The sequence below is a fragment of the Sinocyclocheilus grahami genome, unplaced genomic scaffold (genome assembly GCF_001515645.1).
Source record: "Sinocyclocheilus grahami isolate Dianchi unplaced genomic scaffold, SAMN03320097.WGS_v1.1 scaffold1521.1, whole genome shotgun sequence".
NCBI classification, from domain to species: Eukaryota; Metazoa; Chordata; class Actinopteri; order Cypriniformes; family Cyprinidae; genus Sinocyclocheilus; species Sinocyclocheilus grahami.
Genome location: NW_015506700.1, coordinates 10,342 through 24,082, shown reverse-complemented (window position 1 = coordinate 24,082; position 13,741 = coordinate 10,342). Strand labels below are relative to the sequence as shown.

The 13,741-nt window shown below is 33.3% G+C and overlaps 1 protein-coding gene across 1 annotated transcript in view; it reads left to right on the top strand.

Moving 5' to 3' along the window:
* Nucleotides 1–13,741, top strand: part of LOC107570915 (rap guanine nucleotide exchange factor 5-like) — a 21,979-nt gene that overhangs the window by 7,213 nt on the left and 1,025 nt on the right. Inside the window, exons 5-15 of the mRNA XM_016257188.1 lie at nt 2,720–2,811; nt 3,758–3,771; nt 6,322–6,471; nt 7,561–7,658; nt 7,750–7,872; nt 9,077–9,255; nt 10,968–11,058; nt 11,144–11,194; nt 11,965–12,052; nt 13,199–13,263; nt 13,350–13,404. Of these exons, the coding sequence (XP_016112674.1) occupies nt 2,720–2,811; nt 3,758–3,771; nt 6,322–6,471; nt 7,561–7,658; nt 7,750–7,872; nt 9,077–9,255; nt 10,968–11,058; nt 11,144–11,194; nt 11,965–12,052; nt 13,199–13,263; nt 13,350–13,404 (1,006 nt within the window). The remainder of the gene's footprint in view (nt 1–2,719; nt 2,812–3,757; nt 3,772–6,321; nt 6,472–7,560; nt 7,659–7,749; nt 7,873–9,076; nt 9,256–10,967; nt 11,059–11,143; nt 11,195–11,964; nt 12,053–13,198; nt 13,264–13,349; nt 13,405–13,741) is intronic.

Below are 13,741 nucleotides of genomic sequence, written 5' to 3'. Positions count from 1 at the left end.
GTTTGGTTGTTTGTGTGTGTGTGTTTTGTGTGTGTGTGTGTATGTGTTTCTGTGTGTGTGTGTGTGTTTCTATGTGTGTGTGTTTCTGTACGTGTGTGTTTCAGTGTGTGTGTGTGTGTCTGTGTGTTTCTGTGTGTGTGGGTGTGTGTGTGTGTGTGTGTTGTGTGTGTGTGTGTATGTGTTGTTGCGTGTGTGTGTGATATGTTGTTGTGTGTATGTGATGTGTTGTTGTGTGTGATGTGTGTGTGTGTGTGATGTGTTGTTGTGTGTATGTGATGTGTTGTTGTGTGTGATGTGTGTGTGTGTGTATGTATGTGATGTGTTGTTGTGTGTGTATGTATGTGATGTGTTGTTGTGTGTGTGTGTGTGTGTGTATGTGTTGTTGCGTGTGTGTGTATGTGATGTGTTGTTGCGTGTATGTGATGTGTTGTTGTTGTGTGTGTGTGTGTTTCTGCGTGTGTGTTATAGCGTGACTGGAGATGTAGCCGCTGTTGTTTTACAGCGCTGAGACAGTAAATGTACATTGTTCCCGTAATGCATTTGTGTACTGACATTATCCAGCATGCATTGAGGGAATGTACACTATTATAAGGTATATCCCCAGTGCATGCTGGGTAATAAATCGCCCCCTTTACTGCCCAGTGTGCTTGCAAGGTCAAAACACAAAGTCTCTGACAAACACACATTCAGTCGGCATCCAACCGAGTTTTCCTTCAGAATTCTGCTTTTATACAGAGAGAGAGAAGGGGAATTTTAATTGGTTTTATTACACAGAAAAACATTGCAATTGTGTATTTTTAACTACATATGACCATACAGGGCTCCAGACTAGCATTTGAGTTGTCTATGCCATGATATCCAATCAGCTTACCTCATCTTTTGCGGTCAAAACGTTTGCAGCGGGCATCCTATCGCATGCACGCTGCAAAAGTTTTGACCGCAAAAGATGAGGTAAGCTGATATATATGATAATATGTTGCTTTAGCTAATCGCGCTGCTGTTCAATGTATAGCTTTAAAGTAGATCTTCACTTAATAGCATAAAGAGCAAATATTGACACGGACTGAGATCGATTTAAACTCTCTTCGATACAGACACACTCTGTGCGTGTTATTGTTTTCGTCTTTAAGATACGTGCAAGAATGTAAGTGAACATTAAGTGAATATTAAGTGAACATTTTACATTTTAAATGTAGCCTACATTTTGAACAGAATATTGTCATGTTTGTTCTATTTTGCAACGAAATAATAGTTCCAACGAAATCCGTATCATCTGGTGTGCGTCTCCAAGCAAGCGGTGTTTCGTTAGTGAACGAATCTGCGGCTTTGAACGATTTGGAGAGTCAGTGATTAATAACCCATTCATAACTACAACATTTTGCTTCGTTACTGAATGAATGAATGACGCGACGCCTGGCTCATTAAGACAGCGACTTTCCGCCACCTATTGGCCGTTTTATTTTTCAATCTACAAGCATCACTTCGATTTGCCATCATTTATTGCTTTATTTATTATATTAATAATACACTTAATGAAATGTTAAGAATAGGACATAAAACATGATTACAATAGAGATTTACTCAAACGTTTCTCATCAAGTTAATTTGAATTCCTCCGATATCTCAATTGTTTCTCCTGGATAGCATTGAGATTAAATGGAGACTTGAGTCTCCAATAATCTCACATGTGTTTCCTAGTTTTTTAAGAGGTTTTAATTCTGTTTCTCAAATAAACTGTGTTCAAATTTGCCAATAAAATCAATGTGAACTCAAACGTTTCTCATCTCAGGCTTTGCTCAAAACTCAATATGAACTCAAACATTTCTCATCAAGTTAATTTGAATGTATTTAATATCTCATTTGTTTCTCCTGGACAGCAATGAGATTAAACTGAGATTTATGCTTGAGTCTGTTTGTTTCAGGGTTTCATAAGAGATCTCAATAATGTCTCAAACTGTGCTCAGATCTCAATATGAACTCAAACATTTATCTTCGAGTTGATTTGAATTTATTTAATATCTCACTTGTTTCTCCTGGACAGCAATGAGATTGAATGGAGTGCAAATTGAGACTTTTGCTTGACTCTCCTGCTTTTTACTTGAGCAAAAGACCTTAGTAATCTCATGTGTCTTCTCTAAAGCTTCAGAAAAGATCTCAATAATGTCTCAAACTGTGCTCAGATCTCAATATGAACTCAAACATTTATCTTCGAGTTGATTTGAATTTATTTAATATCTCACTTGTTTCTCCTGGACAGCAATGAGATTGAATGGAGTGCAAATTGAGACTTTTGCTTGACTCTCCTGCTTTTTACTTGAGCAAAAGACCTTAGTAATCTCATGTGTCTTCTCTAAAGCTTCAGAAAAGATCTCAATAATGTCTCAAACTGTGCTCAGATAATTGTGGATATTTATCTAATGATTAGGTTGTTTTTTTTTGGTGTGCAGTGTCGAAATATATAGCGATATATTCAAATCTTTAATATTAAATCTTTAAAAGGCAGTCAAGAGTTTTGTTTAAATAAGAATATATGATAAAGTTCTAGCAAATCTTTGCATTTTATATTATTTTATTATTTAATACAGTACATTGCGTCAAAATCCGGCTTGTGACACATTCATCCAAATGGGAAAAGTTATTGATTCTGATAATTACGAAATGCCACTTTTCCGAACTGATCGATCAAGCGCTAATGTAAATATATCTTCTTCTTGTGCAGACACTGTATCGATACGTGCTGGAAGACGTTTATGAGTTCCCCGCGCTGGAGAAGGACCTGAAGGAGTTTCAGAAACTTCTGCGACGGAGACAGTGAGTCTCACACACACACTTTTGCAATTCTGATTTTAAATAGACATTGTTTGAGCCATTGCAAGTGGTGAGAATCTCCCAAACTTCATCACAAGTCAGTTTTTAGCAGATTTTCTGTACTCGTAAAGACAAGTAAAACAATTCAAATGTGAACTGAAATGCTCGGCCCGGATCGACAGGTTCCTCCCGTCCTTAGCGTTTGGCTGACAGATGCTCGTTATCCCGCTAAATGAGGAGGTGTAATTATGACTGCTGCGAGGGGCGGAGACACACTGAGCTCACGCTCGTTTGAAGAGATCTGATTGGCTCCCAGAGCGGCATAAGGTCAGGCAGACTAGAGGCAGATGGGTAATTGGGCGTGAGTGTATGTGAGATGAATAAAAGAGGAGAAAGTGTCAATGTGTGAGTGATCGCTGCTGATGTCAAGAACAGCCGTCCATCAGACCCGTAAGAAAGAAAATCACTGTTGTTTCTCCTATACCAGTGGTTCTCAAACTGGGGGTACGTGAGATGACGGTGGGGGGTACGCGAACAAAACTCTGAGTTTTGGCATTCATTTAATACCCCAACTTAAAGCAACATTAAAACCGAACGTATTTCTGACAATGCAAAATGCCGCTTCTAATGTAAAAACAGGAAAATGGGGGTGCCGTAAACGGTCAAATACATGATATCCAATCAGCTTACCTCATCTTTTGCGGTCAAAACGTTTGCAGCGGGCATCCTATCGCATGCACGCTGCAAAAGTTTTGACCGCAAAAGATGAGGTAAGCTGATATATATGATAATATGTTGCTTTAGCTAATCGCGCTGCTGTTCAATGTATAGCTTTAAAGTAGATCTTCACTTAATAGCATAAAGAGCAAATATTGACACGGACTGAGATCGATTTAAACTCTCTTCGATACAGACACACTCTGTGCGTGTTATTGTTTTCGTCTTTAAGATACGTGCAAGAATGTAAGTGAACATTAAGTGAATATTAAGTGAACATTTTACATTTTAAATGTAGCCTACATTTTGAACAGAATATTGTCATGTTTGTTCTATTTTGCAACGAAATAATAGTTCCAACGAAATCCGTATCATCTGGTGTGCGTCTCCAAGCAAGCGGTGTTTAGTTAGTGAACGAATCTGCGGCTTTGAACGATTCGGAGAGTCCGCCACCTATTGGCCGTTTTATTTTTCAATCTACAAGCATCACTTCGATTTGCCATCATTTATTGCTTTATTTATTATATTAATAATACACTTAATGAAATGTTAAGAATAGGACATAAAACATGATTACAATAGAGATTTACTCAAACGTTTCTCATCAAGTTAATTTGAATTCCTCCGATATCTCAATTGTTTCTCCTGGATAGCATTGAGATTAAATGGAGACTTGAGTCTCCAATAATCTCACATGTGTTTCCTAGTTTTTTAAGAGGTTTTAATTCTGTTTCTCAAATAAACTGTGTTCAAATTTGCCAATAAAATCAATGTGAACTCAAACGTTTCTCATCTCAGGCTTTGCTCAAAACTCAATATGAACTCAAACATTTCTCATCAAGTTAATTTGAATGTATTTAATATCTCATTTGTTTCTCCTGGACAGCAATGAGATTAAACTGAGACTTATGCTTGAGTCTGTTTGTTTCAGGGTTTCATAAGAGATCTCAATAATGTCTCAAACTGTGCTCAGATCTCAATATGAACTCAAACATTTATCTTCGAGTTGATTTGAATTTATTTAATATCTCACTTGTTTCTCCTGGACAGCAATGAGATTGAATGGAGTGCAAATTGAGACTTTTGCTTGACTCTCCTGCTTTTTACTTGAGCAAAAGACCTTAGTAATCTCATGTGTCTTCTCTAAAGCTTCAGAAAAGATCTCAATAATGTCTCAAACTGTGCTCAAATTTGCCAATAAAAGTCAGAGATCTCAGTATGAGCTGAAACATGTCTTATCAAGTTAATTTGAATGTATTTAATGTCTCAATGGTTTGTCCTGGACAGGAATGAGATTAAATGGAGTGCAAATTGAGACTTTAGCTTGAGCCTCCTGCTTTTCACCCGAGAAAAAGGGGAAATCTCACTTGTCTCATTTAGTTTCAAAAAATCTCCATGTTTCAATCTGTTCTTAGATTTGCCAATGAAAGCTAGAGATCTCAATATGAACTCAAACATTTCTCATCAAGTTAATTTAAATTTATTTAATGTCTCAGTTGTTTCTCATGGAGAGAAATGAGATTAAATGGAGTGCAGATGGAGAGTTTTGTTTAAGTGAAAAAGACCTCAGTAATCTCATGTCTTCTCTAAAGTTTCAGAAAAGATCTAAAAAATGTCTCAAAGTTAGCTCAGTTTTGCCACAATGCCAAAATCTGCAATCAAAAGTCACAGATCTCAACATGAATATCAATCAATTCTCATTAAATTCTCCTAAAACCAACCTTAGCTGTTATATAAATTAATTATATAGCTCTATAGCTCTTACTGTATGACAACAACTGTCTGTTTTTATTTCTTCTAATGAACTTTTGCAAGAAACGTCTGAGACAAACATCTGAAAATTGATAGTTGAGTCTCCTGAGCTATAAAAGAGCAGATTTTGATGGATGTAGTTCAGCGACAGAGACAAATCGATAGCGAGACGGGAGTCTCACAGGAGACGTCTCTCTCGTGACTGTCTGACAGAAGTCTTATATCAGCCGTCTCTCAGTTCACTTCCAGCCGCAGCATCTGTCAGACTCACATCGTGAACATTTCTGCAGCCGTGAAGGTGTCTCTAAGCTGCTTTCTCTCTGTTTCTTCCCCTCAGTACATTATTTATTATGTATGTAAAATTATGCAAAAAAAATTATAATATAGATAATTTTTCTTTATGCATTTATTATATATAAAAAATTAAATATAATATATAATAAAAGTAATAAAATATAAATGTAAATAAAATATAATAATAGAAAAAAATGAAAAATATAATAAGAAAATTTTTCTTTTGGCAAATATAAATTTATTATATATACATTTTTATTTTTTGGATATAATCACATATAAATGTAAATGAAATATAATAGAAAAAACAATAATAGAACAAATTTTCTTTATGCCAGTATCAATGTAAATACATAAATGTAAATAGAATTTGTAATAGAAAAATGAAAAAATTTAATAAGCACAAAATTTTCTTTTTTGTTAATATATATTTTTTATCTTTTTGATATAATAAAACATGTACATAAAACAAACAAATGACATGTAAATAAAATATAATAATTGAAGAAATAATAAAGCGTAATAGTGCAAAATAGTTCTTTATGCAAATATAAATTTAAATAATCAATAAATGTACATATTTTTTGTATAATAATATATAGATTTAAATAGAATGTAAATGAATCTCTTCAAAATATGATGTAATTTTTTCACCTTCTGATTTTGAGATGAAACATGAATCCAGACCTAATTTTGTCACTTTCTCTGTGTGTGTGTGTGTGTGTGTGTGATGTGTTGCTTGTGTGTCAGTGATGTGTCGTGTATACGTGAGCTCTGATTCGTATCTGAGCGTGCGGGTGAAGCCGGCGGTGGTGGCTCAGGAGCTGCTGCACATCGTCTCTCAGCGCATGGACCGATCCGAGGACGACATGATGCTGGTGGCACAGACGTACAGCGGAGGTTCATACACACGCACACACACACATTTCTGCAGTAGGGTTGGGTACCGAAACCCGGTACCAATATGGCCCCGGTACCTATGTAACCGGCATGTACTAGAACTGAATCAGAACACAGATTTCGGGGTGCCTCATTTCAGTGCCATGCCTGAGCGATCGATTGAAATATTTGTCCTCTGGTTCTCCAAAACGGACGCAAGAAGCATCACTGGCACCACACGTGAAAAATAATTTCCCGACTGAGAAAATGCACGTGAACTTAAGTCGGAAAGCTCTAATAATACAAATCCAACACATCTTTGTAGTAACGGGAGTGTCCATGTTGTTTTCACATTCAGAATTAAAAGCACAACTCGGGAAATGAGAGCATTCGTCTGTTTACTCAGTTACAGATATAATAGCGATGCCTTTGTCCGTATAAGGGATTTCCTGGAGGGTCATGAGTTCAGCTACTTCTGTGACTGGATATGTGGATTTTCTATGCTACGGCGCCCTCTGGCGTCCAGTATGAATGAACAGACATCATGTGTTTATAGTGCTAATGGCCAATCCATAATTTTGGGGGGAATTTTTATTTATTTATTTTTAAATAAGTATCTGTTCAGACACAGTTTAGGCACCGGAACCCTTTTAAAAGTATCGATTTGGCACCGGTATCGAAAAAGCCCCAAACGATACCCATGTTGTTTTCACATTCAGAATTAAAAGCACAACTCGGGAAATGAGAGCATCCGTCTGTTTACTCAGTTACAGCTATAATAGCGATGCCTTTGTCCGTATAAGGGATTTCCTGGAGGGTCATGAGTTCAGCTACTTCTGTGACTGGATATGTGGATTTTCTATGCTACGGCGCCCTCTGGCGTCCAGTATGAATGAAACAGACATCATGTGTTTATAGTGCTAATGGCCAATCCATAATTTTGGGGGGAATTTTTATTTATTTATTTTTAAATAAGTATCTGTTCAGACACAGTTTAGGCACCGGAACCCTTTTAAAAGTATCGATTTGGCACCGGTATCGAAAAAGCCCCAAACGATACCCAACCCTATTCTGCAGTCAAACACACTGACTCTGTCCTCCGTCTCACAGAGAAGCGCGTCCTTCAGCCGCACGACAGTATTTACTCCGAGTCTCTGGAGGCGCCTGGCCGACTGATCGCCTGTCGAAGAGACCTCAGCGAGATCCTGGTGCGACAAACTAGCACAACATGTTCGTTTTGTGTGGTTAAAGCTGTTGAAAATGACTCGTAATGCTGATAAGGGTGTTTGTGTGTCTCAGCCGCCCCTGACTGAGTGTCCTGAGCTGGGACAGAAGCCCGTCAGACTGCTGGGCATCAACACATGGGACGTATCTGTGGCTCTGACAAACTTCGACTGGAATCTCTTCAACTCCATTCATGAGGTGAAGCTTCTCAGATACGGCTGTCATCATCAAATCATGAGCAGAAATGTCACAGATAGCATATTTACATGGTGAAATACAACGCTGTGCGCATGATTGCTGTTTGTTTTGACAACAGAATGCAGATGAGACAATTACATTTATATTTTTTTATTCTATTTACATTTATGTTATTATATTAAAAAAGATATATTATATTATTATTTAAATGTATGTTTGAATAAATAAAGTTTTGTTCTATTATTTTTATGTATTTTATTAACATTTATATTTCATTATATTAAACAGATTAAAATGTATAGATGAGATGATATGTATATTTGCATAAAGAAAAAGTAGCTCTATTATCATGTTTTAAATTTTTTCCTATTATTATTATGTATTTACATTTTATTATATTGAAATTATTAGAATGTGCAAATATAAATGTAACATATAATAATATAAATGTATATTCATTATATATTTTAAGCTGAAAAAACAGCTGAAGTTGTTTTTAATTTCTTTAAAAAATGTACAAACGTCTATAACTAATATTAATTATGTCATTAGTATTTATTAAAAAATATTTTGTTGTTAGAAGCAGTGTCCAACTTTGTTTGAACATACTTTAAACATGTCATCAACAGCTTTAAACCTTTAAATGTTTTTAGAAAATATACACTGCTGATTCTTTTTATTATTTATTTAAAAGAATTCTCTTATGTTCAAAAAGGCTGCATTTATTTGATTGAAATACAGTAAAAACATTAAAATTGTTAAATATTATTACAATTTAAAATAACTGTTTTCTATGTGAATCTATGTTAAACTGTAATTTATTTCTGTGATGCAAAGCTGAATTTTCAGCATCATTACTCCAGTCTTCAGTGCCTCATGATTCTTCAGAAATCACTCTAATATGCTGATTTTTGAACATCTCTGATTATTATCAATGTTAAAAACAGCTGCGCTGCTTCATATTTTTGTGGAAACCGTGATGCATTTTATTTTTCAGGATTCACAGATGAATAGAAATGTCAAAAGAACAGCATTCATTTGAAATAGAAATCTTTTGTAGCATTATAAATGTCTTTACTTTCACTTTTGATCAATTTAATGCATCCACAATGAATGAAACTATTAAGAAAAGTCATACTGACCCCAGACTCTTTGTTAGCTAGATTATGTTATATTCATACTCTCTCTCCTGATGTTCTGACAGCAAGAGCTGATCTTCTACACGTTCAGTCGTCAGGCCAGCAGTGGCCACACTGTGGCGCTAGAGTTCCTGCTGCAGCGCTGTAATGAGGTGCAGCAGTGGGTGATGTCTGAGGTGCTGCTCTGTCCATCGCTCAGCAAACGAGTGCAGCTGCTCAAGAAGTTCATCAAGATCGCCGCGCAGTGAGTCTCAGAAACCGTGCTTACACTCGGGACAAAAGTGATGAAGACTTCACACATTAATCTCAATATTCAGTCCTGCTTTGACCAGCCAATACTGTTTTATTTTTTTTAAATGACAGATTATTCTTATGTTTAAAAAAAAAAAAGGTAATATTAATATATTAAAAATAATTAGATATTTTTATTATTTTAGTTTAGATTTTATTATTCAATTATAATAATAAATTCTATGACACAAACTGATTGTTTTGTTTAATAAAATAATTGTTGTATATAAAAAATATTAGTATAGTTTATTAAAATATAATAATAATACACACTGGTTATTTATATATCTACAATATTGATAAATTAAAAATATAAAATATTAAATTTTTTGTTTGTATTTTATTTATTTTTTTAAATTCGAATACATTTTATGGCATTCTGATTGTCTTTGTTAATAAAATAATAGTGATATATTACAAATATTTTATTATTTAAATTTATATTTTATTGTTAAAATATAATAATGTGCTTTTTATGACAGATATAGGTTGTTCTTATGTTAAATAAAAGGAAGTATTAAATACAGACTCTTTCACAGATATATAATTTATAGTTTATTATTAAGGCATAATAATACTGCTTTCTATGACGGATACTGATTATTCATATGTTTAATAAAAAGATATTGATATATTAAAAATATAAAATATTTTATTATTTAAATTTATATTTTATTGTTAAAATATAATAATGTGCTTTTTATGACAGATATAGGTTGTTCTTATGTTAAATAAAAGGAAGTATTAAATACAGACTCTTTCACAGATATAAATCAGAAAAAAGCTAGAATATTTTGACAGATACTGATTGTTTGTTTAATAAAATAATATTAATATATTAAAAATATTATTTACCATTTTAGTTTATATTTTATTATTACATTTTAATAATGTATTTTATGACATACTGATTGTTTTTGTTCAGTACAATAATATTGATATATTAAAAACATTAAATATTTTATATTTTTAATTTATTATTAAAACGTAATGCTACATTTTATGACAGATACTGATTATTCATAAATGTTTAATAAAACAACATTGCAATATTACAAATATAAAATATTTTATTTTGACATTTTTGTTCATATTTTGTTATTGAAATATAACAAAACTGCTTTTTGTGATAGATACTGATTATTTATGTTTAAAACAATAAAAATAATATTTTATACATAAATAATATTTGTCATTATTTGTCATTATTTATTATTAAATTGTAATAATACAATATTTTATATTATTATTATTATTTGTTGTTGTTATTATTGTGAAGTTGTTTTGCTATCTGAATGCACATAAATTACTCTAAGATCATGTCTAATTGTTTCTCACTGGAGAATGAATGACTGTTATTTAAAAACTTGAGTAATTATCCAAACATACATTTGCCTAACTGCTCTTTAGAGAGCCACTGAATGAGTTGAAAACAGAGTATTTTGCACAGATTTAACTCCATAGATGTCCAGTGAAGAGACTGAGGAGTCTGTGTGTTTAATATCAGTCAGAGCAGATCCGCTAACGATGATTCATGGCTGTGTGTGTCTGTGTGTGTGTGTGTGTGTGTGTGTGTCCATGTGTGTGTGTGTCTTGGTTGTTGTGTGTGTGTGTGTGTGTGTGTGTGTGTGTGTGTGTGTGTGTGTGTGTGTGTGTGTGTTTCAGCTGTAAAGCGCAGAGGAACCTCAACTCCTCGTTTGCCATCATCATGGGCTTAAACACAGCCGCCGTCAGCCGTCTCAACCAGACCTGGGAGGTAAGAGCGCTTTACTGACTCTAACCAGACATGAGGCAGCCAGACTAAACAAGCAGACACTCTTTTCTGTCTCTCGTTCCTGCAGAAAGTTCCTGGAAAGTTCAAGAAGCTTTTCTCTGAGCTGGAGCTGTTGACAGTAAGTCAAACCCAGTTTATAAAGAACATTGAACAGCATTCATATACAAATGGGGTTGACTTTGATTTCAGGCTGATTTGATTAACTCTTTCCCCGCCAGCATTTTTCAAAAAAGTTGCCAGCCACCGCCAGCGATTTTGATGATTTTCACTGAAATGTGATGGCCTCCAGTATATTTCGCTGTATGAATATTTGAATATGCAATACACCAAAATAAAGATCAGAGCCTCTACTTTTAAATAAAAAAATCAGTTTTATTCTAGCTTAAAGCATTCTTTTTTTATCAACACTTGAATATAGGTAGGTTTCATAAAAATGCATAATTTTGAGCAAAAAGGTGAGAAAATCACATTTTTATCAAAAACTACATCTGGATAATATTCAGTATGATTATCAAAGCATAAATCCAGTAAACCGCTTCCATCAACACCTCCAAAGCTTGCACAGACATCACTTACTAGATCAACATTTTACTCCGTAACATTATGCAGTTTTCATTTATATGCTGTCTATTGCTGATAATCGCATTATTTTTCATATGCATCTGTTTACATAAGAGATGGCTGGTTTCTCCGTCCTCTACACGTGTGTTTTTGTTCGGGAGGTTTTGTACTCGTTGTGTAATAGCGCCCCGAGTGTATAACAGTGAAAACTCGTCGTTGGTGGGAAGCGTTTTCTTCTGAAAGACGAGATAACTCGTCAGTGGCGGAGAAAGAGTTAAATGCTCATCAGTCAGAACATGAAGAGACTCACCTGATTGTCTTCCTCAGGATCCCTCCATGAATCACAAAGCCTACAGAGACGCTTTCAAGAAGACCAAGCCGCCCAAAATCCCCTTCATGCCTCTGCTGCTCAAAGGTTAACTCACCTCAGTACATCGTGCTGTTTTATTATTCAAATATAACACATGCTGATTATTCTTCTGTTTATTACATTAATATTGATATACTAAAAAGATTCTATTTAGTTTATATTTTATTATTAAAATGCAATAATACTGCTTTTTATGACAGATACTGATTATTCTTATATTATGTAACTATTCTTATTCTTATGTAACATAATATTGATATAGTAGAAGTGCATGTTTTATTGTTAAAATATAATAATCCTGCTTTTATGACAGTTATGGATTATTCTTAGGTTGAATAAAATAATATCGATATATTTAAAATATATAAAATATTGTAGTTTTATTTGTTTTCATTTATATATTATTGTTAAAATATACTAATACTGCTTTTATGACAGATGTGGATTATTCTTAGGTTTAATAAAATAATATTGATATGTTAAAAAATATGAAATTTAATTGTACTATTTTAGTTTAATTTTATTATTAAAATTTAATAATACTGCTTTTTATGACAGATATGGGTTATTCTGACATATGGGTTTGATGAAATAATATTGATATATTAAAATTTTAAACTTTTATAAAAATATGAAATATTGTATTTTAATTTTTTTTGTTGATATTTTATTGTTAAAATGTAATACTGCTTTTTATGACAGATACTGATTATTCTTCTGTTTATTAAAATAATATTGATTAAAACATTTTTTATTTTTGTTTATAATACTTATATATTTTTATTTTTGTTTATAATACTAATATATTAAAATATAAAAATGTATTTTATTATTTTAGTTTAATTTTATTTTATTATTAAAATGTAATACTGCTTTTTATGACACTGATTATTCTTCTGTTTATTAAAATAATATTGATTTTATTTTTGTTTATATTTTTTATTAAATATAGTAATAGTGCTTTGTATGACAGATATAGATTATTTTTAATGAAATAATATTAACATATATATATATATATATATATTATTAAATTGTAAAAATAAACTATTTTATATTGTATACTGCGTAAAGGTAAATAGCCACTTCCTGTGACCCGACCTAAAGGAAATGATGTCACAAATGCTCTAATTGCATGGCCAGTGATCAGCTTCTGGGAGTTTGAGTGTTGTGTTCTCTGCTGGTTTTCAGATATCACGTTCATCCACGAGGGGAACAAAACATTTCATGATAATCTGGTGAACTTTGAGAAGCTGGTGAGTGTTTTGTGTGTCAGTGATTGACAGCTGTCACTCATCTCTCGTCAGACGGGTCTCTGATGTGTGTGTGTCTCTGTTCTCAGCACATGATCGCTGATACGGTGCGACTCATTCGCCACTGCCAGACGGATCAGACAGGTCAGGCTATAATTAATATAGAATATAAAATAATAAATGATATTACTATTTTATATATATATATATATATATATATTTATGATTATATATGTTAATAAATATATACACTATATGAGTTATTATAATAGTTTGTCCTATGTTAGTGATTTGTATTATTATCAGTCTGAATATATTATTATTATATTATATTATATGTGTGTGAGTGAGTGAGTGAGTGTGTGTGTGAGAGAGAGAGAGTGTGTGTGTGTGTGTGTGCGAGTGTGTGTGTGTGTGTGAGAGAGAGTGTGTGTGTGTGTGTGAGTGTGTTTGTGAGAGAGAGTGTGTGTGTGAGAGAGAG